The 27,378-nt window shown below is 35.8% G+C and overlaps 1 protein-coding gene across 2 annotated transcripts in view; it reads right to left on the bottom strand.

Moving 5' to 3' along the window:
* Positions 1-3,712: 3,712 nt before the first annotated feature.
* RASSF6 (Ras association domain family member 6) overlaps positions 3,713-27,378 on the bottom strand; it is a 48,912-nt gene continuing 25,246 nt past the window's right edge. Inside the window, exons 4-11 of one of the 2 annotated variants that reach the window (XM_057302086.2) lie at positions 25,627-25,769; positions 20,016-20,110; positions 17,356-17,540; positions 14,360-14,461; positions 13,988-14,039; positions 8,767-8,885; positions 8,564-8,661; positions 3,757-8,467 (exon numbers count right to left, since the gene is read on the bottom strand). In XM_057302086.2, coding sequence (XP_057158069.1) covers positions 8,392-8,467; positions 8,564-8,661; positions 8,767-8,885; positions 13,988-14,039; positions 14,360-14,461; positions 17,356-17,540; positions 20,016-20,110; positions 25,627-25,769 — 870 coding nt within the window. In that variant the 3' untranslated portion in view covers positions 3,757-8,391. Of the gene's footprint in view, positions 8,468-8,563; positions 8,662-8,766; positions 8,886-13,987; positions 14,040-14,359; positions 14,462-17,355; positions 17,541-20,015; positions 20,111-25,626; positions 25,770-27,378 lie in introns of both variants that reach the window. The other variant, XM_003832338.5, reaches the window with a different exon arrangement.

Genomic DNA, 27,378 nt, shown 5'->3' with positions numbered 1-27,378 from the left:
GCCATGGGTGAGTCCAGAGATGCTGTCCAGGAGCCAAGGCCTGGGATAAAAAATGTTAGAAATCTAACTGATGATTTTTATTCTGTAGCTAAGCTGGCATTCAAATAATGAGACAGTGTCCATCCCTCTCCTCCTCCCTCCCCTTTCCACAGGCAAAGGAATATCTCCCTGTGGCCACCACCACCACAGGCCTACAGGGACTAATGCCAGGCTACCACTGATGTTCATTTAAGGCCCAAGTCCTCTTCTGTCAGCTTGTGGTAATGCTGCCAGGCCAATGACTCACAATTCAGGGCAGTGGGCTCCCCTCTGGCCCAGGACCAGTCCAGAAATGCTGTCCAAGTGTCGAGGCCTAAAACTGGGGACCCCACGAGCCTGCTTGATATTCTACTCCACTGTGGCCAAGCTAGTACAAAACAGAGTCCCCTTTACTTTTCCCTCTGCTTTTCTCATGTAGAAGGAGTCTCTCACCATAGCCACCGTAGCTGGAAACGTGCTCAGTCTTGCCTGAAGCCAGCACATTTCAGAGTCTCAACCAAACCCACAGCATACTACTTGAGTATCATTGCTGGTTATAAAGGGCCCAGGGACCCTTTAGTCAGCAGATGATGAATCCTGCCATGACTGTGTCCTTCCCTTCTAGGCAGTGGGTTCACTTCTGGCCCAGGGAGTGTCTAGAAATGTTGTCAGGGTTTAGGGCCTGGAATGGGGATCTCATGACTCTGCCTGGTGCTCCATCCTATTGTCGGTGAGCTAGTAACCAAGATGCAAGTCAAAATTCTTTTGATTCTTCCTTCTTCCCTCCTCAAGCACAAGGAAGGAGTCACTTTAGTTGTTGTAAGCTGTGCTGCCTATGGTTGGGAGAAGAGTGTGCAAGCACTCCCTTAGCCACCCTGGCTGGTGTCTCACAAGGTTTTGTGCTGCTTAAATCCACTGCCTCTGACCCCAGCAGAGCACTAGGGCTTGCCTAGAAGTTGCAATCCTCGTGGTCTAGACTGCATTTCATGTTTTTTTTAGCATCCCAGAGAACTTCAGCCCATGGTTCTGAGGCTTGCTGCAACTCAGATTCCAATGACTGAGACAGGCAATTTCCCTGTGGCTAGGGCTTGTCTAAATGCTCCCACCATGGGTAGAAATTGGATGAATTCAGTATGGTTCTGCTTTCTACTGTGACAAGGTAGCACTGAGTTAAATGTAAAATCTCATAATCCTTGTGCTCTCCTTCCCCCAAGTGCACAGATTCTCCACACCATACAGCTGCTGGGGGATGGAGGATGGGTGGTTTCTGCAATTCAAGACTGTCTTTCCTACCCTCTTAATGCCTCTTTCAGTGATATGAAATTAAAACCAGGTATTTTGATTGCTCATCTGATTTTTGGTTCTAATGAAGGTTTTTTCTTTTTTTCTTTTTCTTTGTGTGTGTGTGTGTGTGTGTGTGTAAATCATTGTTAAATTTGGTGTTCCTGTTTGGTGGAGAAGAATGATGATTGGTGGAGGCTTCTATTTGGCCAATTTGTTCTGCCCTTCCCAGCTAAGTCATAGAAATTTTTCTATTTTGTGATCATATGTATTTAGGTTTTTACTTTTTTTTGTCTTTTTTTTTTTCCTCACAAATGTAATTATTTGTTTGTTTGCTTTTCCTAAGGGTCCAAATGGATCAAAAAGTACTAGTGTCTACGGGGAGCTTAAACGATCCCAGAAAATGTCAATGTAGGATCTTTGATGAGATCTACACTTATTCTTATAAATCATGAAACATATCTAATATTCAAAATAAGAATCAACAAAATAAATTTTCAGGTGCTCACAAAGTTGCTCAAGAACACTGGCCAGTCTACACTGAAATTGTCCTTTCTTACCCAGCAGAGAAATCTAATTATTGTAACCCTCAGAAAACCCACCGTAATTACCCCTCTCTCTCAACAACAAGCTTTCTGCTTCTCAAGAGCAGAAACAGAAACATGAAATCAAACAGCTTTCAAAGGGCTCAGGTAGATGTGATGGGCTGCCACACCAAGCTGGGAATTGTCTGCCAAGTTTCCACAGTGAACAAAACCCTAAAAGCAACTTGGAGTTTTTGTCTATGCCAATACTGAAAATGTTTATTGCCAAACTGAATGAAATAAGCTTCATAATAAAGTTAACTTCCTAATCATAAGCTTCATAATAAAGTTACCTTCCTAAAGGTTTCACCTTTAATCTTTACCCTAAATATGTGATGCTGTATTGGCACCAATACAATATAATGCACTTAAATTAATTTGAGCTTGAAGTGATTATTTGTGATAGTACTTTTTTTCTTTGGAAATCTTTCTGCAAACGACATAAAGAACTGATGGGTATCATTTGGACTTGTTTTTATTTTTCCAGATATTTTTGTATAAAAGATAAAGTAAAACTAAGTGCTTAAATGAATGAATTATTTTGATTAGAGAACTATAAAAAAATTAATTATCATTCTAATACCCTTTCCTTGAGTTTAAGTAATTATTTTTCCTCACTTCAGTGACTTCAACACATTCATATGCATTAGTGAATTAGATCCAATAAACATTTGCTGAGTACCTAATGCATTCAATACACTGTGCTAGATACTACAAGGAATAATACAAATATGAATATGATTTCACCAGATCACTAATGCATTTATACAAGATATAAGCACATAAAGAATTATAATAAAAGGCAAATTTCAAAATTCTGGTGTCACAAGAGCAGAGCTAACTGAAACTGTGGTACACAGGAGCTTGAGATCACACATTGTTACAGAGACCAGGAAAGGTAATGGAAGAAGTGACCCTAACCAGGGACTAGAAAATGGGAATGTTTCAACAGAAAGAGATGTGCTAAAGTGTGCAGTGTTTCAGGGAAGGCTGAGTGATTTAGTTTGGCTGGTTTTAAGACAAAAATGACGTAGCTGTGGGCAGTAAGACTTAGTAGAAGATAAGGCTACGATGGTGGTTGGGGAATATACTGAAGTTTAATTATAACATAGCTAATATTTATCACATTCTTATGTGCAAAGTGCCAGGCTTTACATGTGCTATTCTTGTAACTCCCCCAACTGTCCAATGAAGTAGGTACTATTATTCCACTTAAAAATGAGGACACATTTTAGAATGGCAGATTCAGGAAGCATAGTTCAGGGGGATGCCACAGATTATGGTGGTTAACTGTATGGCTTCTGGAGCCATAAGTTTAAATCCTACCTATTTCTTCTACTAAAAACCTTGGCAAATCTCCTAACTGCTCCATAGCTTACTTTCTTTATCTGTAGCATGAGGTTGAAAGAATAATTTCCTTATGGAATTGTAATGAATATTAAACATAGTGCCCAGCAAATAAGTTGTTATTAGTTTGAACAATATGAAATCATTGCCTTTGTAGGTCAAATATTGGCAATTTCAAATGGCTCAATCTAATAGGTATTAGATGTTATTAATTTAGAAGACAAATGAATGTCATTGAAAGGTTTTGCCCTCTGTAACTACATCCTATTTCTCGTTCTTTCCCATATATATGCCTCCACCTAATAGTTATACCTGCTATCTTTATCACTTCATCAATTGCATTGCAAGGGGCATCTTTCCCCTTCAGTTTCAAAAACCAATCTAAATAGCCCTAAACCAAATTAAACAGTAATGACACCTAACTGAATATTTCATAGTAGAGCCAAGAAATAATAAAATATACCACTATATCAGGGAAAAACATATATATATAATGTTTAATATTTTTTCAGCTATGGGACCAGACTTGTAATAAGTAATACATACATATGGGGAATTTTATAAAAATATTTCAGATAATTCCTTCACTCATTCATTTATTCTTTCGTTCACTTATTTATTCAATCAAATTTATTGAGCACATCCTACGCACAAGACACAATATTAGGTACAGAAAAGCTATAAAGATAAATGTGACACATTCTTTACCATTAATAATAATATATATTATCTAAAATTTAATTTGAGCTAATATATAACTGACAGTGAAATATTTGGACCACCTAAAACAAGGATAAATGATTCTGTGACAAGTTTATATTCTTGCATTATGCAAAAATGATTCTAAAATAAACTATTTTTTTTCCCAGAAATTGTATGAGCTATACATTGCTATGTAACAAATTGCCCCAAATTTAGCGGCATACTACAACAAACACTTCTTATCTCATACAGTTTCTGAGGATGAGGAATCCAGAATGGTTTCCTTGGGTTTTCTGGCTGAAGGTCTCTCATGAAATTACGGTCAAGCTATTAGACAGTGCTGCAGTCATCTGAAGGCTTGACTGAGGCTGGAAGATCTACTTCTAAAATGGCTGTTGACAGGAGGCCTCAATTCCTTGCTGGCATTTGACAGAAGGTCTCAGTTCTTCATCATGTAGGTCTTTCCAGGGCTGCTCAGGACATGGCAGTTGACTTCCCCCAGAGCAAGTGATCCAAGAGAGAGCAAGGAGGAAGCCACAGTGACTTTTATGACCTACTTCAAAGTCTCACAGTCTCTTCCATTTTCCTGTATTAAAAGTAAGTCCCTAATTGCTAAAAGAGTACATTTTTAAATGTTCTCACCACAAAGAAATTAAAAGAGGTTATGGATATGTTAATTAGCTTGATTTAATAATTCCATAATGTATACATATATCATAATATAATATTGTACCCCATAAATACATACAATTATTATTTGTCAATTAAAAATAAAATAAAAAGACGTAAGTCACTAAGTCCAGCCCATTTTCAGGATGAGGAAGATTAAGCTCCATCTCTTCAAAGGAGAAGAATCAGACTTTATGGATATAAAACTACCACAGAAGTGATGTTAATGTCTCATTTGAATAATTGATTTGAAATTTTTTGCATTTGGTAGAACTCTGTGCTTGCATGTGCTTGTTACTTTTTTGTTCATAAGTTTTAAATAATCACTTTACTATTTCCTGATGTAAAAAGTAACAAATATAAACTATAGAACACTTAATACAGATAGGGAAGTTAGAAAAACATGAATCACTCATAATTCTACAATGCAGATATAGCCATTTTTAACATGTTTTTATTTCTTGTGTGTATATATATATGCAAATATTAGTGTTCACACACACAAATATATATATATACACACACACATATGTAATATATATGCCTTAAGTACATAATAAATATTTTGGAACATGTGTATGTGTATATTCTTATTTAGATATATAAGAATTTACCCCTGTAATTAAAATTACTTGGAAACGGAATTTTAATGGCTACATAACAATATACAAATAAATGTTTATTTCCCTCTTTTTTTTTTTTTAGAGACGGAGTCTTGCTCTGTCATCCAGGCTGGAGAGCAGTGGCGCCATCTCGGCTCATGCAACCTCTGCCTCCCGGGTTCAAGCGATTCTCCTGCCTCAGCCTCCCGAGTAGCTGGCATTATAGGCGCCTGCCATTGCACCCGGCTCATTTTTTGTATTTTTAGTAGAGGCAGGGTTTCACCATGTTGGCCAGGCTGGTCTCGAAATCCCAACCTCAAGTGATCCATCTACCTTGGCCTCCTAAAGTGCTGGGATTACAGGCGTGAGCCACCGTCCATGGCCTATTTCCCTCTTTCACCTTTTAAAATAATTTTCTGAACATTTAGGCTTTTTATTTCCTTTTGTCACAATAAATAACAATATAAAACATATCTTTGCAGAATGTCTTTGTATCTCTGGTTATTTTCATATGATAGGATCTTACAAGTAGAATTATAGGATAAACAGACTACTAAATTGCCTTCAAGAAAAATTATATCCATTTGTATTTTTACCAGAAGTTTGAGTCCCCATCTCATGGTGATTTATTGAGTATTTAATGTTATCATTTCTTAATCTTTGCTAATAGGCCAAAATGTGTATTTATTTATTTATTTTACTTTGTACTTCGGTGGCATGTCAGTTATTATTTTACTGTCTCTCAGCTCCACATTCACTGTTGGTTGCCCGCTCCGTGAAAATAGATATAGGCTCTTTAAATGTTTCCTTTGCAGCTTGCATGATGGCATACTTTGTCAGTAGAGGGCGCTGGAGACACACTGCAAGAGGAAGGGGTCTTTCCTGATTCCTCCAGGCTGACAGGCCAGGTTACTGGAGAGCAGGCTTTTTTCCTTCACTACTTTGCCTAGAGTGGTTTCTGCAGTGCTGGTTGCCTGTAGGGTGCAGCTTTCTCCAGCATTTCTCCACTTGCTTCTCCAGCTTTTGCTTTGGGCAGTGGTGGTATAACCTGGAGCCACAGTGCAAGCCGGTCCTGAAGCTCCAATTGCTGCTCTCCATATCTTCTCTTCAGCTGGGTGCACACTCATACAGAGGACCCTGCTGGGCTGGCCAACTACTGAGCCACTTGCCTGAGCTTTGTCTTGTGCAGTCTCGTCACACAAAGTTATGCTAGGTTCCTGCAAAGTAGGTCCCTCCGGCTCCTAATCTCAACAGTGCCTCGAACAGAACCCGTGACTCCTTCTTTGTGCTTACCCTTTGGCAAAGCCCCAAGTCCCTCTTCATATCTGCCCACCTGCCTCAGCTGGTCCACACCTAGGGGGTTGGCTGTACCAGCTTGTCCAGTATCTGTGGTCCTGCTCTGGCCTGGGCAAGCCAGCAAACTTCTCTCCAGTGGACTGCAACCACACTTTCTCCAGTGAATTCTGAAACCCTCATTCCTGCCTTTCCTTGTTAGGATTCTTTCCCTCAGCCTTAGGGTACCTTCTCTTTTCATCTTTATTATTATTCTCCTATCATAGCTTAATTATTATTTATATTAAACTTTCCCTGTTTAAATTACTACCTTGTTTCTGTCTTCTGATTGATACAGACTAACACAGTTGTTCACTGTTAAGATACGACTTTTTTCATATACTTAGTGGCCATTTGCATTCTCTCTTCTGTGATTTTTCTTTTCATATCTACCTTTTTTTCTATGTAAGACTTGGTTCTTTTCTTATACATTTCAGTCTATTGAAGATTAACCTTTTGTCATGTTCATGGCAGGTACATGACACTAGTTTTTTATAAGTATGTTGAATTTTAACTATTATGTTTGCCTCATTTAAGTGAGATGAGACTATTTTCTTATTAATATTGACAGGTGAAAGAATAGCGATGCAAGCCTCTGGTTTACTCAGTAAGAGAGACTTCTTAGGCTTGAAAAGGCCATAGCACACTTTCACCTTCAACCAGTTTAGGTTTGGTAATACTGAGAAGTAATGCCTTTGTCTTAAAAATGTTTCATATTTTAATATTGTTAATCTTCCAGTTGGGTTTACTGCATATAATCTCATTCCTTAGTACATGTAATATGATCAATTTACTACAATGCTTATGAGGAATGCAAATGGAATTAGTTTACAGAATGAAAGAATGTTGCATATAATTCCATTTTAATATAGAATTTATAAATAAAATCATAGATTATACTTATAGCATTTCTTCATTTTTAGTGTTTTTTTTTCAAGTGGCTTAAACAGATCTGTGAGTACCTTGAGAGTTGTCATGTAGAATAAGATGCTAAGAGGGCAGAGTTTGGGATTCCCTATGTAACTTCAGCTACAACAGCCTTGCTTTATCCGTTGTATTCATTCAGCAACAAATAGGTATTTGTGGGCCAAGTCTTGCTTTAGCTGATGTAATATGTCTATGTGATATAAACATTTTTTTGAAAAATAAATAAAGAAAAAGTTCAATTAACTTAAAAAAGAGCTTAAGAAAAGCTTTGAACTGATGAAAGGTCTTTCATCAGCAGAAGAGAGAGAATAAAAGGGCTGGGGGGAGGTTCAGAAAATTTCAATTAGGATTTCTTAAAAGAGTCCATAATTTTTCCTTTCCAAAGGCCAGACAGCTCTGATGTTAGATAGTCAGAAGTCAACAGGCCATTTAAGATAGTCCTAGATTTTATGAAAATGCCAGAGTTTTCAAGAAGCTAATGTCACTATCAGGTAGATTCCTTGATGGTGTAAGACTGTATTTCTTTTTCATTCCAAGAACTGGCGGCTTCTTTTTTCTGAGTCATTTCTGAATCCATTGATTATGTTTCAGTTCTCTTGAGAGTCCAAGCTAAATGAAGTTTAAACTGCTTATCTGAAGACACCATTTAAATTTGAGTTCATTACATGGTTTACTATAAAAGCTATTTGGCATATGCAGTATTCAAGCTTATTTCAGTTACTGAAACTAAACTCAAACTCATTTTGTCCAACTGTGAACCCTAGTTAACCTCATCACTTCAAAAAAAATCGAGGTTTTTTTGACATTCAATTTTCTACGATTCAAGTCTCATATATGTTCGTATAAATGCAAGTACAGAACTTATGCATTCAACAAATAGTAATATCTCTGAGTTTTTTGAAATGTTTTAGCAATAGAAGCTTGTACTGCTAAACTGTTGTCTCTGTTTTTATTACTAGTTTATTTTGAAGACATTTCAGTATAATCGCCTTTTCTTTATTGAATCTGAAAATGAGAAGAAAGACTATTAAAAATTGGACATATTTTGTGCATTGGACATATTAAAGAACGGAGTATCCAATGTGCATGCTCTTGACTTACTTTGTTACTATTCTTTGAATCTCTCTTTTCTCTTCTTCATTTAATCTTTGAAGAATGGATTCCAAGAGAGAAAAGTGAAAGTTAATGTACTGAGCCACCTAAGAAAGAAGAAGAAGAAGAAAAAAAGAAAGCAGAACAATTATGCAAGAGGTGCTGAGTCAGGAGGGAAGCAAAAAACAGATTCAGGATGATGGTATTCATACATCACTGCTAATTTCTTCTGCATCTTTATCCATGAGGAAAATGCGAGCATTCTTTTCAGAAGGTCCCTGTAGGAGCCTCTGCAGTAGCGGAATGTCTGTCTTCTTTAGTCGTCTTTGTTCTGCAGTGAAAACAAGAATCAACCACAATCAGAAGTTCATGCTGCAGGAAAAGAAGGAAGATAATTTTCCAATTTATTTTTCGTATTTAACTCACTTTGAAAAAAATAACACCTGCAACAGGAGGCAATTATTCAGAAAAGCAAATTGAAATTAAAACTTAAATGAACTTCTTTCTCTTACTGTATCTCAAGTTTTGATTAATGTCTCAAAGAACTCAACCTTCCTTTGATTAGAGTGTTCAAACAAATCTCCGGTCTGATAGGACTTTTATAAAGCAACATGCCTCAATAATTATTTAGGTTTCATTCCAGCATTCCTTCATCCATACAACAAATATTTATTGGTTCTTTCCAAGTTGAGTTGATGTAATTCCATCTTTCCGGTTCTTCAGGTCCAAAACCATGTAATTATTTTCAATTCTTCCTTTGTCTCGCTCCACACCCAATTCTTGGCTCATCTTTAAAAATATATTCATGAGGTTTTTGAGATCAATAATATTCTTATTATTCATTCATCTGGGCTTAATCCATTCAGCCATGAAAATGAGATAGAGAAAGAAAATATCTTCCAATCTGGTGGGTTTCCAGAACTTCAAATTTCCAAAAGTTATAATATAAATACTCCTGCTACAAAAGTCCTTATAGCTTTCTGTCAAAGTAGTTTCACATCTGGGATTTCATTTTTATCAGAATAAAGCATGAACAAAACATAGTGTCCTTATATTCATCTTATTTCCTCATTCTCTCCTTCACCTTGCTTACTTTCTTCAGAACAGTGAGAACTGTTCTCATTCCCTGAGCTGGACTTATCCCAGGAAAAGAGTCAAGAGAGAGTCTAGAACTCAAAAGCCCAGCCTCCCCACAATTAAAGTGACATTACCCATTCCTGTTCACACAGTGTCAGTGTTTACTGTTCTAATTCCTCTGCCATTTCTGAAGCAATTGGGAGCCTTGACAATTTAGCTCCTCTCATCCACCCACCAGAATCCTCTTTTGACCTTCAGGTCCAATGTTAACTTGGTTTAGCATCCTCTTGCTTCATGATTCTGCTTTATGGGATGATTATTAAAAATAATGATTAAAAAATTATGATGATGATTATTAAAAATGCATATTCCTAGAGTTGTCCCCTGATCTGGAAGGGCTTGGGAATCTGTATTTTAAGTGAGCTCTATAGGTAATCTGAAATGAACTACAGTGTGAGATACACTGTAATGGGCTTTGTAGATATAAAGTTAAAACCCACCTATCTCTGTTTTCCAGATTACTGCCCAAACAGGAGCCATATGCTCTCTTCTTTTCTTTATTTCTGGTCCCTAAAGGGTCTAGTTATTATTATCCTCAGTTATGGATATACACAAAATTTTGACACAAAATATAAAAGAAAATGGGATTTTTATAGGTGAAATTATAAAGAACTACTTTTTTATAATGAAAATAGACATTTTTTTCTTATAAAAACAACACGCTTGTTCGTTCATAGGTCCAGCACCTTGTGTGGAGCCCAAAAATGACTGGAAGGAAACTAAGCCATATTTCTGCTCAACTGCAGGCTAAAGTTAGAGGTGTGAGGAAAGAACGAGGTGCATGTGAATGGAATCCAAGTCTTGGAGAACACCAAAGAGGGAATTTTCAAATCTTGTACAACCTAGCTGTTCAAGTTATCACACAATCATTTAAGACTTCTTAATAAAACTGCTTTTTTTAAACTTAAAAAAAAATTCCCTTCCCCAAACATGCATGCTATTGTAATTGGAACAAACGAGAAAAGTATAAAGCAGGAAGTAAAGCACAACTGGAATTTCCAAGCCCTGAGATACTCTGCATTACCCTTTGAGTGTCCCCCTCACACAACTTATAATACATAAAGGTAATCATATCGTGCTTGCTATTTCTATTGTACACACCTTTAAACAAATCATTTTTTCTCTTTTTTTTTTTTTTTAGACGGAGTGCAATGGCACGATCTCAGCTCACTGCAACCTCCGCCTCCTGAGTTCAAGCGATTCTCCTGTCTCAGCCTCCTGAGTAGCTGGGATTACAGGTGTGCACCACCACACCTGGCTAATTTTTTTGGTATTTTTAGTAAAGACGGGGTTTCACCATAGTGGTCAGGCTGGTCTCAAACTCATGACCTCAAATGATCCGCCCACCTCGGCCTGCCAAAGTGCTGGGATTACAGGCATGAGCCACCGTGCCTGACACCCCCCTTCTCATCCTCTCATCTGCATTTCCCCAATCCCCCACCAGGTAATCTATCTCAATGGTTTTGTATTTATCACTCCATACCTTTCTCCCTAATCATAAGACCATATATACCACATACTTAAATGGGAGCTTGTAACTGTTTAAAAAATGGGATCTTTTATATATACTTTTAGGCATCTTGCATTTCTCACTTAAAATATATTATGGAACTCCTTCCATTCTATTGGCATAAATCTACTCATTCCATTCAATGGCAGCCCAACAATCACTTATTTAATCATTTCCCTAGGATGAGTAACTTTGTCTTTAGCTTTTTGTCCTTATAAACAGCGTTGCACATAAATCTGTAGGCACTAGTGCTTATATTTTTGTGGGATAGATTCTCACAAATGGAATGGTCAAGTTAAAGGACATATATACTGTAAATTTTAATAAATATTGCAAGAATAAATTCCAATAAAAAGAAAGTCATATTTTCACTAGTGTTGCATAAAAATATCTTTTTACTCTGATGCATGCCAGCCATGGGTAGAATCATTTTAAAGCATTTTGCCAATCTGAGAAGTGCAAGATAATATTACGGTGTGGCTTGAGCTTGCATTTCCTTAGCTACTTGCATTTCACTGAATTTAAGACTTTTCTAAAACTATTTAACTGGTTATTATAGTTTTTCCTTTCAATTGTATTTTCATGCTTTTTTCTATTTTTATCGGATTGTCTGTTGTTTTGTTACCATTTTGTAGGAAATTACTGGTATTATAGTTATTAATCTTTGGAGTACATTGACAATATTCTTTGTAATCTACTATTTGTATCTTTTAAATTGTTACACAGTCCAGTATTGCTACCATTTATTTTATATCTTTTGGTTTTCTTTCTTTCCTAAACAACTAGAATATGAATATATATGTGTCCTTAGAATTTTCCAAAAAATAGATCTTTATTTTATTTTATTTTTATTATTATTATACTTTAAGTTTTAGGGTACATGTGCACAATGTGCAGGTTAGTTACATATCTATACATGTGCCATGCTGGTGTGCTGCACCCACTAACTCGTCATCTAGCATTAGGTGTGTCTCCTAATGCTATCCCTCCCCCCTCCCCCGACCCCACAACAGTCCCCAGGGTGTGATGTGCCCCTTCCTGTGTCCATGTGTTCTCATTGTTCAATTCCCACCTATGAGTGAGAATATGCGGTGTTTGGTTTTTTGTTCTTGCAATAGTTTACTGAGAATGATGATTTCCAATTTCATCCATGTCCCTACAAAGGACATGAACTCATCATTTTTTATGGCTGCATAGTATTCCATGCTGTATATGTGCCACATTTTCTTAATCCAGTCTATCATTGCTGGACATTTGGGTTGGTTCCAAGTCTTTGCTATTGTGAGTAGTGCCACAATAAACATACGTGTGCATGTGTCTTTATAGCAGCATGATTTATAGTCCTTTGGGTATATACCCAGTAATGGGACGGCTGGGTCAAATGGTATTTCTAGTTCTAGATCCCTGAGGAATCGCCACACTAACTTCCACAATGGTTGAACTAGTTTACAGTCCCACAAACAGTGTAAAAGTGTTCCTATTTCTCCACATCCTCTCCAGTACCTGTTGTTTCCTGACTTTTTAATGATTGCCATTCTAACTGGTGTGAGATGGTATCTCATTGTGGTTTTGATTTGCATTTCTCTGACGGCCAGTGATGGTGAGCATTGTTTCATGTGTTTTTTGGCTGCATAAATGTCTTCTTTTGAGAAGTGTCTATTCATGTCCTTTGCCCACTTTTTGATGGGGTTGTTTGTTTGTTTCTTGTAAATTTGTTTGAGTTCATTGTAGATTCTGGATATTAGCCCTTTGTCAGATGAGTAGGTTGCGAAAATTTTCTCCCATTTTGTAGGTTGCCTGTTCACTCTGATGGTAGTTTCTTTTGCTGTGCAGAAGCTCTTTAATTTAATGAGATCCCATTTGTCAATTTTGGCTTTTGTTGCCATTGCTTTTGGTGTTTTAGACATGAAGTCCTTGCCCATGCCTATGTCCTGAATGGTAATGCCTAGGTTTTCTTCTAGGGTTTTTATGGTTTTAGGTCTAACGTTTAAGTCTTTAATTATAGATCTTTAAGCTTTCAATTATAAGAACTTTAATTTTATATATGTTTGGAGATACAGCTTTCATTTTCTTAAGGTTGTTCTGGCATCAAAATGTATTATTTTATTCTAATAAATTTCTGGCTTGAACATTCTGACACTTAAGTTATAGCATGAGTTTTTTCTACAAATTGATATATAAAATTTTTCATTTGTGCAGTTTTAAAAACTTTCATTTCAGTATCACTTTAAGTTTTCTCTATTCTCTCTATTATGCTCCTAGCATCCCACTTACAGCGCCTTCCCAATGTTCTGCTTCTAACCTTTTACCCCTCACCACGAAGTTCTGAATATGCATCTCTACTGAGGAAGAGATAGCACTCCCGCAATGTGTCAGACCCTGTGCTAAAAAAGAGGCAATATCAATGTCAGAGAGAACAGGTATGCAATCATGACTCCTCTAAGAGCAACACTCAGAAAGGAAAGCCAAAAAGAAAGTTACAGAGGTGAGCAAAGACAAAAATGCCGAAACAGTTCCAGAGGGTTTTGATCTCCATTTAGATAATTTAATGTCTGGCCAACAAGCAAACTCTTTCATATAATCAACCCTTCAGGGATACCTTATTCTTAAGTTATCTTTCTTTAAAATTGTGGACTATAGATAATGTTCTAAAGACCACTCCTTCCTTTTCTCCTACCCATTCCTCCCCTTTCTCCACAGAATGAGGTAAACTGTTCTGCCTTCCCCCTGGGCAGCAAACTGTAACACTCTAGAGTCAGGTACAAAGTGTGATCAAGCTTTCTTACCTCCTGTTGCAAAAATAATGTGAAGAGCAAAATCCTGGGGACTATTTTCAATCTGTCAAGGGAAAAAATGAACAAATATAAATTCTTTGTTGTTATATGATGTTTTCTAACCTGACCAGACCCAAATCATGTCTGTTTTCTCTCTTCCATTTTTCACTTTTAGACATAAAATCTTCTCTGCTCTTATGGGAATTATATAATTTTTCAAGGGATAGTTACTAAAAGGTGTTATACAAAGGAAAGAATCTTTCAGTGCTCAACATCCAATTTAGATTTACACCTTTATAGATCTGTTTCAGAAGAGTGGATTTGTGTGTTTATAGTTGAATTATATATAATATATTTATAGCTCAGTTAAGTGATAAAGGTTACCTTAAATTTTTGGAGAAGTTGCTTTATTACTTCTTCAGTTCTCATGTTACTGTTTACTCTGACCTTAGTTTCTGATTCAAAGGCTGGAATGAAAATTGATGTCTAGAAAAAGAATTGTCACATAAGTCTTTAAAATTATATTATATTAAGGGTATTCAATATCCTGAACATAATCTTCTTATAGGGCAAAAAAAAAAATCCAAGGTCATTAATTTAAAAAATGTGTTTTGTTTTTGTTTGTTTTTCTTTGTTGTTTTTGAATATTATGTGTTCTTTTAAGCAGCTTTATATTGTTTCTAGAGTAAATTAGGTAAAACACCATTTGAGGATGCTTATAACATTTTTCACTGGACAATTACACCCCTCTTTAGTGCAGTTTAAGATTTCAAAATAAGTAAGAAAGAATGTCACCAGATGCATATTTAAAAACGGATAGAGATATTAAGTAAGGATTTATTTCCACATATTTTATTTATATGCACAATCTCCAAGTATTCCAAGGCTCTGTAGAAATGGGATGGGTTCAGCAGATGTAGAGATGGGTGGGTTTTGGGATGGCTCATTGGACTGTTAAAAAGATAAGTCCTATATTGAGAGATCAGTAAATTAACATCAAAGTATACAGACACAAACATTTATAACACCCACACATGTAACACGCACACACACACGCGGCATTTGTGTGAGTAAAAATGTGGATATGTAAATAAGTTTTCTGAGAAGATGTGTGGAGAATGTCTAGGATAAACTTTTATAAGTATGAGAAAATTCAATATTTGTAGACATTTTAGAGCATTGATAAGTTATTCTGTGACATTTACGATTTCTATGCAGCCCTGAAAAACCACATGTTCATCCTGCGCTAAGGTGAATATGATATGTTGTACACGTGGTTTGATGTTGTTTATGTGAAGAAGCTTCATGCACTATGACAATAACATGGATTACCATTCAGGAGACCTAGATTTTAGTGCCCACTAAATGCCCACGAACTCCAACTTTGTCAACTCATTTAACATCTTTATTGACTCACTTAACATATATTTGATAAATGACTTCATTTATAAAATAAGATAGTAAGACTAATCTCTAAGAGCTCTTCTAAAATGTCAACATATAGTGAATTTGTTTTTCAGAGCAGCATTTAAATCTATAGTCTTTATATCAGTTGTGTTGGCCAAAACATATAATGAAACCTGCTATCATTTACTATCACATTGATAGAAATATACTACTGGTCAAGTTATATTCACCATAACTAATCTCCAGATATGACAATCTAAGCCTTTAATATGTGTGTTATTCATAGCCTAACAATATTGGCATTAACAAGGGGCTTCATAGTATAAAAACATATCTTACGACACACAGCAACTTAAGAAACATATCCACTAAAATTCCTAGATGTCCGTCATTGTATAATTGTTGATAGAATGCTTTGTTTTTTCTTTTTTGTTTGTATAGTTTTCTGCTAGTTATTAAATTGCAGTGAATGACATTTGTGTAAAATATCTATAGTCCCAGTTTGAGCTCATTCAATCAACAGCAACAACATAAGCTAATGTAAACCGAGTTCTTCTTTTGTGCCAGGTACTATTCTTATGCTGAACTTACCTCATTTCATTCCATCCCATCAATAGCCTTGTAAAGTAAGAAGAATGAAACTTGCTCAGCAAGAATGTAAAACCAGGCTGTCAAGCTCCAGGGCCCAAGCATTTAACCACCATTCCGTGCTGCTAACCTAGTGTCAATTTCATTTCCAGCACAAGTGATCCAATCTGAAAGCCACTTGCTTGGAGCAATGTGGCTTTCCTTCTTCAACACAAATTACCCCACAAGATAATGACATACAACACAATTTCTGTGAAGAGGGAAACAGGACAATTGGTAGGTACCTTTCTGTGGGGGACTATCAATGCTACTCTATAGCTATGAGAATGATTCTGGAACCCTAAAATTCTGATATGAATAAATAATTGAGAAGAGAGGTTTCTCCCCACCAGGCTCCAAAGACACACTATCGTTACCCCCCAAGGGTAGAAGAAGAAGAAATAAAGTAGAAATCCTTACAGGAAAAAGCCTACAAAGCAATGAGTTCCTATTTCTTATTAAAGGCCTCAGAAGATACCTGGCACAGTGTAAGTGCTAAGTATTTATGAGATGGAGCGATGAATGATTGCTAAAGTACATCACATGAAAAATATTTGAGTTCTGGAAAAAAATGATGATATATTTTCTACCTTCAGCAAAATGTAATGTCTTACAAGCACTATGGAAAGGCACATATAAATTTAACACATATTCAGTGAAAAAGCAGAATGTGAATTGTATCTAAACTACAACTACACTTATATAAAAACGGTATGTGTATAGGTAAAAGACCTGGAACATGGCAACATGAGAAGTTCGATTTATTGGAATAAATTGGCCTGTGGCTTTTTCCTTTTATTTCAATGTTCACGTTCAAATGTCCTTTGATCCAACCACTCTGTAGCACATACATTATTCCAGTATTATTGTTGGTATGTTGGTTTCCCTGCTCAATCCCTGAGCTCTATGCTGGCTGAGACATTGGCTGCCTCATCTGCATGTTTTTAATGCTTGGTACAGTGATAGAGTTCACCCGTCATGGTGGTTAAAAACTTGTGTTCTGGAGTCAGACAAAGCTGGGTTCAGGTTGAGAGTTACTACTTAAGAGTAGCATAATCTAAGACAAATTGCTTAATCTCCATAAGCCTCAATTAGCTTATATGTCAAGTAAAGAAAATAATGGTACCTATTTCATAGGATTGTTTTAGTGATTAATAAGATAATTCAGTAAAAATCTATTTAAAACACATTTACTTTAATACCTAGCACATAGAGAGTGCCCCCAAGATGTTAGACATGCTACTGTTATTATTATGACTTTAAATTGTGAATTGAATTGAGTGGTATTGTTAGTGAAACAGGGAACCTTATTTTATATTACATTAATGGAATTGTAACTCACTTACTTCATGGTTATAGAAGTGTCCATTAATAGAGGCTCTATTTTTCTGTCTTTCTTTTCTGTCCATCATCAGAGGCTTCATCCTTTTTCTCACCAGAGCTGCTTCACTCATGGTTCTATAGAGCACTGGGGAGTCTGGTTCATCCTTTGCATGTGGCTTCAGGGTGTTGCTGTGATAAGATAAATAGTCTGGGAAGAATAGATTATAAGCTCATATCATTCAGCTGCCTGTCTCCTAGCATCCTGAGTGGATTTGTGTATGCTTTCATTAATTTTAGGAATATTGCTATTTTCTGGCTGTGTAAAAGCATTATAGTCCACTGCTTAGCTGCATATTTACTTATTAAATGTTGCCTGAGACTGACTCAGCAAATTCTGCCAGTATCTCATATAAAATTCTTATGTCTCATTCTTATGTTTCATAAGAAATGATCACAATGATCATGTTTGGGGTTTGGGCATTCCTTTAATCTTAATTTATTGGGGAGTGCATTTTGTGGCATTTCAGAGTGTTAGAGCTGGAATAAACCTGATACTTTATCAGGTTTGATCTCTTACAGGTAAGAAAAAGTACAGTGAGTTGAAGTGGCTTTCCTATGGACATAGTACTCATAAATGATAGAATCTGGTCTGGATCCTTATTTTTTATTTTTATTTTTATTTTATTATTATTATACTTTAAGTTTTAGGGTAATGTGCACAATGTGCAGGTTAGTTACATATGTATACATGTGCCATGCTGGTGTGCTGCACCCATTAACTCGTCATTTAGCATTAGGTATATCTCCTAATGCTATCCCTCCCCCTTCCCCCCACCCCATTATATGTTGGCCCAAGTTCATTGGAGCTTTTCCTAAAAAATAAACACTGGGCCTTAGTTTTCCTATAAAACTACAGAAAGCTCTTTGAGAAGCTATTTATATGGTATGTGGAGCATTGAAAGATTTTGTTCCCATCTTTTATACAAGCAAAAGGAATAGTATGCTTTGGACTAGTCCTACTATTTGTAATATATCACATTATATTCTTTTTAGAACATTCCAGATGTATGATATGAATGACTTTTTCACTTAGTTGTCCACTATCCTATTATTTCTTCTCATTGAGTCATGTATATTTAAAAATGATTCATAATTGATTAGTCAAAATTTGGTTACTGAATTATTACAATTTCTATAGCAGATTTTAGAGTATAAAATTATAGTGTAGCGTTGAACAACTCTAGTATCTATTGAGTAGGCAGAAGGTGTTTAAATGGAATTGAATTGAGCTACAATGTGTTACTAGCCTAAGATGCAGAAGATTCAAACCTGCCTTCTGCCCCCCTTTCTGCTTGTATCCAATTGATAGTGCCTTTTTCAATTTCCTCTCCTATGCATATTCATATGTAAGAATAAGACCATGTGGTGGCATTTGTGTTTTATTTTACTTTAGGATTTTAAATAATTTTCTACTGTAATTAGAACATTATCAAATAGGCATGAGATATTTCTTCCTTCTCTAGCACTGCTGTTTAAATACAAATATATTTTTATGATGTCTTTGATGCCAAGATACTGGGATTTCCTTGGGTTTAATATATATTTCTAAAAGAAAATTGGAAGGGCCCATATTTAACAAGATGTAAAGATCCCATGGCATAAAGAGAAAAGGGAACCCTGGAAGGAACATCATGTTTGTCACAGGATCTGGGTTCTTGTGGAATAGCAGATGAGGCAGAATTGAGAATGATTTGAAAAAAAAAAAAAAGAGAACAAACATTGCAAGTTGCTGGTAGGCTTATGAAGTTAATGCTAGTGGGATACCCTTGTTCACACTGAACTGACTTCGTAAATCACAGCCCCATTTCAGGCACATGAATTCTGTCCACCACCCCTCATTCTAGCTTCAGTCATCAGCATCCACTACTCTTTGAATCTTATGTGTTTATGAGAATTACATGAAAAAATTCATATAAAATACAAAATATTATGCCTGATACTTACCAGAGTCTCATCAGATTACAGCTATCAATATCACTATTATTACTCTCACATCATCACCATTATGATTATAACTACTAATGTCACACATCCCTGGAGCTGGCATTTCCCATTGGTTTGCCAAGTTCAGTATGGATCCATGTGATCCTTAAGTATACTTCTCTTTTAAAAAGATCTCTGAAATAACTCCATCAAATATAAAATTGACTCCAGCATATCTGTGTCTTTCTGAGAAGTAATGTTATTGACATATCTATTAACTAACTAAAACGTTCAACTTCTAAAAATATACAGAATTAGGTCTGATGGGCTTGGCCTAACATATAAAGCTATTGAGAATAATAAATGACTCTAATCTTTGGGGAAGATATTTAACAATTTTATGAATACAAACTTTATTAAAACTATTAGCTCTCCCTATTCTAATAAATCTAAGTGACATAATATAATTTTTTTAAGAATTATATTTTTATATACCAAAGTAAGGTTCTTAAACATCATACAAGCACTATAGTGACTTAAGTTACTATGCTCCTAAGATATTTAAAAATATATATACATATAAAACAAGAGTTTATTGTGTAGTAGTATGAAAAAGGTTAGATTTCAGAGAAACATATGGAGTCATACTTTACACTAATTAAAAATTAAGTCTCCCAATCAATAAGATTTTGATACTGACCTTCCTGGGAATTCCTTTTTTCAGACATAGGAATCTGGGTCCTGTCCAGCTCACTAATACGATAGAGATCGTCAAATTCCCCCCAGCGTGTCATTCTGAAAAGTAATAAATCTTGTAAGTATATCAGTTCCATTCATATTGAAGCCTATGATGGTTTCCAGATTTACAATATTAATATAGTAATACTGTGGGCCTCTGTAGGTGGATATATTGTCCAAAGTTATAACAATTTTATGATATTATTAAAATTATATTCATACCAAAGTGGTCGATATATGTTTTAAATGCTTCCTGTACTTTTATAGAGCATATCTTTTTGACATAATAATTCAGTTACATACTGAAACACAAGTTATATAGATTCTGTAAAACATATGTCCAGATTGAATTAGTAGAAACCAAGATGATCAATTGTTATAAAGATATTTCACAATACTCTTAGGGGAGTTTGGGTATAAAAGTGTTCTTTATACATTCTGTCAATATGTATTGTACCTTTTGCATTCAAAACATTGTTAGGTAGAGTGGCTCTAAAATAATAAAATATAGTGCCTATCATTTAAGGCCCTTGACTACCATGAAGAATGTAGTTTACGAAGGAGGAAAATGTATGAGAATTTTGCCAGAAAGTTATGATTTCATAAAGAAACTAGCAATTTTAAGTGCATTCTAGTGCTCAGAATACATGAAACCTGACAAATATTTATTTTTACGGCAGGTCAAAACTCAATTTTATTTTATTTATCTGGTCTTAAACAAGTTTCTTATCCCCTCTGTGCCTGTGTCCTCATCTGTAAAATAAAAATGATAATAGCATGAGGTAGGATAGGGTTGTTTTGAGGATTAAAAGAGTTAATTTGTATAAAATTCTTGAATCAGTGCCCTGAAAATAGTAAGCATTCAATATAGATTAACAATAATTATAATTATCCTCATCTCCATTGTCATCATCATCATCATCATCATCATCATCATCATCATCACCAGCATCTGTATCTATTTAATTCCTGATGGGCCAGGAACCATTAGGGACCCAAGGTGTTCCTGGATCTCTCTAGGCAAATGGTTGCTATTATCTAAGAATCTCTTCAGTAATGTCTGTTTTTCTTATGACTAAAATATATTCACTTATAGGGAATTTATGGCATTGACTCTGCCCAAATTTCATTGGTGGCAACAAAAAATATTTATTAATACTAATGGTAGTGAATATGAAAAAAGTCATCCCTTATCCTCTTTACTTTTGAGTTCTTTTGAAGCGTGTTTTATGGCTACTATATCATTTGAGTCTCACAATAGCCTTATGAGGTAGAGAAGGTAATCCTAATATATTTGTTAATTTTCCAGCAAGCTGTACTATTCAGAATACAGCCAATCAAAACAAATGTCATAAAGCCCAACTACAGGTAATAACTTTAACTCAAAGGAAAACTACCAGGTCCTGACTCAGAATCTAATTAGTCTTATGGCAGATAAAATTACCCATTTCCCCAAATCTATAGCAGCTTAATAATCAGAAAGTGGCAGACATAATTATCATAGAAGGGGGGTTAGGAATGGAAAAGTCAATACCAATGAAAAACAGAAACTAAAAATACAAAGTAACCTGATGCTATGTCATAGGGCTAAAGATAAGAATCCCCAGGATGCCAGTCAAATTCTCGGTGACCCTCGCAGACGTGACAGCTTAGTTTTGTCACACAAATATAGGAGGCCAAAAGTCATCCAATATATTCTGTGTTTGGCCCCTTATTTTTTCTACCATCTACAGCAGAAAACACCAGTTTTCAGCTCTGGATTGTGTAATTTGAAGCATAACCCCATACAACTGTGCACATGACTAAGCTTCAGGGCAGTTATCCAGAGTTTTCAAGAGAAAACTGGTTGGAACTTTATGTAATATCAAATAGTTTAACTTGCCCAAACATGGGACTTCTGTTGCTCTGACTAAAGTTCAGGATGTATATCATTTGCAAATTTAAACGATGGGGAGGTTTTCTAAGGAGTTTAAAAATAAAAAGGAGGTAGAAATTTGATAGGCAAATAGAATATGGTCACTTCCCTACCCATATTGTAAGTAAAAAAACACCACTGACGTTATTCAAATGTACACCTGTCCAGTTTGTGCTCTTTATGTTATTCTGTCATGGCTTGTCCAAAATATGCAAAAGCTGAGTTTTGAAAGATATTAAAAACAGAAGTGAAAAATAGCATAAGCAAACACAACCTTAACAAGGCTGTTCTTCTCTTTTGTTATGAAAGATTTCCAAAACACTTGTGCCAGATATGAGAGATCAAAGTACTGCCCATAGAATTGTTTCCATAAAGAATAACAAGTGGTCAGAGCTCAAAAAAACTGATTTTTTAAAAGCTTCTTCATTCCAATTAAGCTGATACTTCCTCTGTGTGACTCATTTCAAACATAATTAAACTAACGTGACAAGACCAATGATTCCGTCAAAGAGAGAACTGAAAGACACAAGATTATAGCCCTTCCTGCAGCTGAAGTTCTATTGTCATTTACCCCACGTTTACCCACTGCAGATATAAAATCTGTCATCCTGCAAGAGCAGAGGTGTAAGTTTTGCCTAGAGGTGCCCACTATGGGAAAAAGAAAATAGTTTAAAAGTAAGAAAACAGTCAATTTCTTTTCACAATTAAAGGCTGAGAATTAAAATAGATGTTATCTTAAATGAGACAACCAGAGGGAGGGTGTCTAGAACTGGATTGAAACAACAAAAGTGATACCTTAGGTGGCTATGCACCCCATTAGCGAACCAGAAACCAGGGAAAAGCCACTTCAAATTGTGCTGTGCCTTCCTGCCTGAGTGTTCAGCTGGCTCCCAGGAAGTACTCTTGGCTAATTAATGACAACCAAATCTAATCTTGCTCTTGTTTGCGTGTGGTTCTGTGTGTATGTAAAAGGAATGGGATCTTTTTCTGCCAAATGTTCTACAGTTAATCTTGTTACTGGAAAAGGACAAGCCAGTGAAGGTTTCTAGGTAATTTTTCTCCACTTTAAACAAAAAGAGCCAATTCCTGTTTGCTTCACAGCAATGTACTAATAAACAATGCAAAATGTAAATGGATCCTGTAGCAGGTGTATCATGAGGATATTATTTTAGAACCTGTGGCAGTATATGGAGAGGCATATTACCTTGTCCACCTGGGCTCTTGAAACTCATCCAAAAATTCAGAATTGCTAGTAACAAGTGTTTTAAATTTGAGAAGTTAAAAAATATCGTGGTTAATAATAATATATTGCATATTTCAAAAGAGTTAAATAAGAGAATTTTTTATATTCTCTATTCTCACCACAAAAAGTGATAAATATTTGAGATGATTGATATGTTAATTAGCCTGTTTTGTTCATTCTACAATGTACATATGCATAAAAACATGTTGTATCCCACAAATTTTTAGAATTATTATTTGTCAATTAAAAATAAAATAAAACTTAAAACATACCTTGGTAAAGCCATACAAAATAATGATGGTTTAAGGTGATACTAAAATTACCTTACTTCATTTCTGTGGCATTTTCCTTTAATGTTTGATATTTATTACATTTTCATGAATTAAAAAGTTAAAATGCATCAAATAGATGTGACTGCTCAGAGAATTTTGCAATGAGGTCTTAGGTAATATGAAGTATGGTAGTTCATTTTATAAATTCGTATCTTGTACAGTTTTCTGAAAGCAGAGCCCAAGAGTAATTTTTCCTTTTAAATGATGCTCCTTGTCATTTAGAATCATAAGCCCCATCAGTCATCAGGTACCTGAAGTGAGAAATGTGGGGCTCTCTCAGGCTGCTGGAGGCTGCTGCCTCCCTTCCGTTCTTCCTTAGGCCCTGAGCCCTAAGCTCCTTGGCAATCCTTAGCTTGGATGGGAGATGAGATAGATAGAGGGACTAAGTAGTCACAACAAAGCAGAGGTAATTTAACCACAGGCTTCTGGGGATTTTGCTCTATACTATGGTTTGAATCTCCTCTTTGTGCCAGGCACACAGTTGGGCACTGGGATGAATAAAGCAAATAAAGCAAAGATGAATAAAGCACATTCCCTACCACCGAGAAGCTTGCACTATAGAAAAGGAGATAAGTATACAAAAATACAATTGACTGCATGTGTGTCAAGTGATATAGAAAAGTTTTCAGTGAGCCTAGTATAGACTGAGGGGTCAGAAATGGCTTTCTGGAGAACATGTTACCTCACCTGGGTCTTAAAGGACTGGTGGAAGAGACTCAGGCAAATGGATGTGGAGAAGCAGGTAGACTTCTAGGCAGAGTCAGGAAAATTAGAAATTGCATGAAATGTGTAGGGAATTACAAAACATTCAGCATGGCAGTAGCATAATTTTTGAGAAATATTGGCAAGGTGAAAATCATAGTCGGGCTTAAATATTTTTTCCAAAGGAAAAGCAGACTTCTGTCAAGGTGATAATTAATTTTCCCTAGTTGTGGCCAAATATTACATTGGGCAAATTGTCCTGGCAGCTCTTTCTCCATTGCCTCCTCTGATAGAATGCCAGCTCATCTAACAATGGATGGGAGGATGAATGGTAGGAAAAGAAGGCTTGGTAACTCAATGTATATACACAGTGGGTTGAGCTGGAGAGGTAAGGACTAAAAAGGAAGAAGGGATGGAAAAAAAGGATGAAAGGAACTTTTATACAGGTATGTTTCTTGCTGAGAATATTTATTAATTTTTCTAAAACTTGTAAAGGGGTAAGGAAAAAATCAGCCCAACCTGGATATCCAAGGGACACTTGCATAAACCCACACAAGGGACTGTTTTGTGCATTTATTTAACTTCAAATGCATTTCAGGGTGCTCTGTTGAACAGGATTGGGACAATCAGATGGAGCATCATTAAGTTTCCTTGGTAGAAAGCACGATGAGCCCTTTGTTCCAAGGAAAGAAGACATTTAGATTTTATCCTCTTATTTTGGAGACCAGGCCAGGGTAAATCAAATTCTGCCTTTACATTTTGCCTTTTCCAGTGAAGGAATGCAGTCTCCAGGAGAGAAGTAACAGAGCAGAGGAGTCAAGACCACAGGCTGTGGACCCCAGACAGAAGTAAGGCCCAGTCCAGTTCTGCCACATCGTAATTGGGGATCTTGCACAAATTAGTTAATCTTGAAGAGCCCTGGTTTCTGAACACCAACTTCATTGAGTTGCTGGGATTTTTTTTTTTTTCAAAGTCCCACTCTGTTGCCCAGGCTGGAGTGCAATGGTGCAATCTCGGCTCACTGAAAACTCCGCCTCCCGGATTAAAGCGATTCTCCTGCCTCAGCCTCCCGAGTAGCTGGGATTACAGGCGGCTGCCACCACGCCCAGCTAATTTTTGTATTTTTAGTAGAGACAGGGTTTCATCATGTTGGCCAGGCTGGTCTCGAACTCCTGACCTCAGGTGATCCACCTGCCTTGGCCTCCCGAAGTGCCGGGATTACAGGTGTGACCCACCGTGCCCGGCCATTGCTGGGAAGTTAAATGAGATTGTGTGTAATCAGTTTTACACAAGCTTAAGTTTCCCTCCTTAAGAGTGCACGCAATAAAACTAGATATGAAGATCATCTTCTGAGGAATTAAAAACATGAAAGATAGCTTACCCTTTGCTGGAGAAGACGTCTGATGACTTCATACTAGTAAAAGAAGAGAATGGCTTCTCATCTTGTATTTTTAGCTGTATAGGTCGTTTTACTCCCCAGAAAATGTCCAGCATTCCTTCAACAATTAGTTTGCCATCTTCAGTCTAAGGAAGAAATGAATAATCCCCCAATAGTTTTTGTATTATTTATAGACGGTAAATGTTTTAACGAAGATGTAGAAATTAAGTGCGTAAGAAACCTAAATAGATTAAAAAGAAACGCCAGGGTTGTTGTTTGGCTTTCCAATTTATCTACAAAGCAATTCTATTTTTAAAACATTCTTTTATTTTTGAAAACAGCTATACCCAGCAAAGTGAGTAAATCATAATGGTAATGGCATGTCCACCAGAGGGCACAGTATGTCAAAATGCTTTCTGAACTCTGATTCTTCCATTAAGTGGAATTTTAATTCTCTAATTTTGTTTAATTTAAAATTAAAGCAGATTTAAAAATTATGCTGAACTAGAAATTAGAAAAAACCATCTATTTAAAGATTGAACAGAAAAAAATTTAACTCACAAAGTTATGCAAAACAAGTAAAATAATACGTGTGAAAACACGCTGTAAAAATTCAAAACATAGATATATTTTTTGTAAAAACAATAGCATTTGAAGAATTTCTTTAAAATTAGAAATACTGTAGTATAGCAGAAGAAGGAGACAAATTTAACATCATGAATTTTGTGGAAAGTTTTGAATTAAAGCATAAATAATCATTATATATATGAAAGTGCTTTTCCAATGTTAATGTTTTCTGTTATAGAAACTTTGGAAAATGTAGAAACTAACAAAAGTCATATGCCAGCCACCCAATACCTATTTTAACATTCATTAACTATTATTAATATTATGAAGAATCAATTGTTAGACAACATTTAAACACTCAATTCTTATTTGAGAGCATAATGAAAACTCCAGACTCTGGAATCAGACAGACCTGTGCTCAAACCCTGGCTCTGCCACTTCCTAGTTGTGGCCTTGGACAAGTCGCTGGCTACCTTTAAACTTGGGCTTTCTCATGTGAAAAACAGACATTATAATAACCCCTAATTCACAGCACCTGGCATTCAATAGGTGCTCTGTATTACTGTTTATTATTTCTTTGGCTGATAAACTTGCTTTGGAATCACTCCTGAAACAAAGTTTTGCACTTCTTCCACTTTTGACTTTACATTTCAGATTACTAAGAGGTCAGGTTACCAATCAGTTGTTTTCAACAATCAAACACAATTTATTCCTTGAAATGACTGTATATGATATAGATTATATAGTTAATGGTGGACAGCATTCTTTCTCTGCCTAACTAGAACTCAATTAAGCCTTTGTATCAAAAACTTATAGAATCTCTGAAAAGAAAAACAAAACCCACTACTCTGCTGAGGTTGTTAAATTCTTCATTGCTATATCTCCAGCTTTTAAAATGGTGTCTGGTACATGGTAGACATTCAATAAATATTTGTTTAATTAATTGATTAATTAACCAAAGATGAATAAAGCCACATATTGTCATCCAAGGACTGCCCCTTTTAAACAGTGTCAGAAGATTTGGAAAATTCTGAATTATGACTTTATTGATCAGTGTGTAAAGATTGAAAAGTCTGGTAGCCTCACCGTACACTTCACCTCATACAGTTTTTAAAAATTATATAAAACATGAAACTATTTTAAAAAATTAAATAACTTTTTTTTTTTGTGTGTGTGACAGAGTCTCGC

The sequence above is a fragment of the Pan paniscus genome, chromosome 3 (genome assembly GCF_029289425.2).
Source record: "Pan paniscus chromosome 3, NHGRI_mPanPan1-v2.0_pri, whole genome shotgun sequence".
In the NCBI taxonomy this organism is placed as follows: Eukaryota; Metazoa; Chordata; class Mammalia; order Primates; family Hominidae; genus Pan; species Pan paniscus.
The sequence above is the reverse complement of the archived record's forward strand: the minus strand, read 5'-3'. Positions and strand labels throughout refer to the sequence as shown.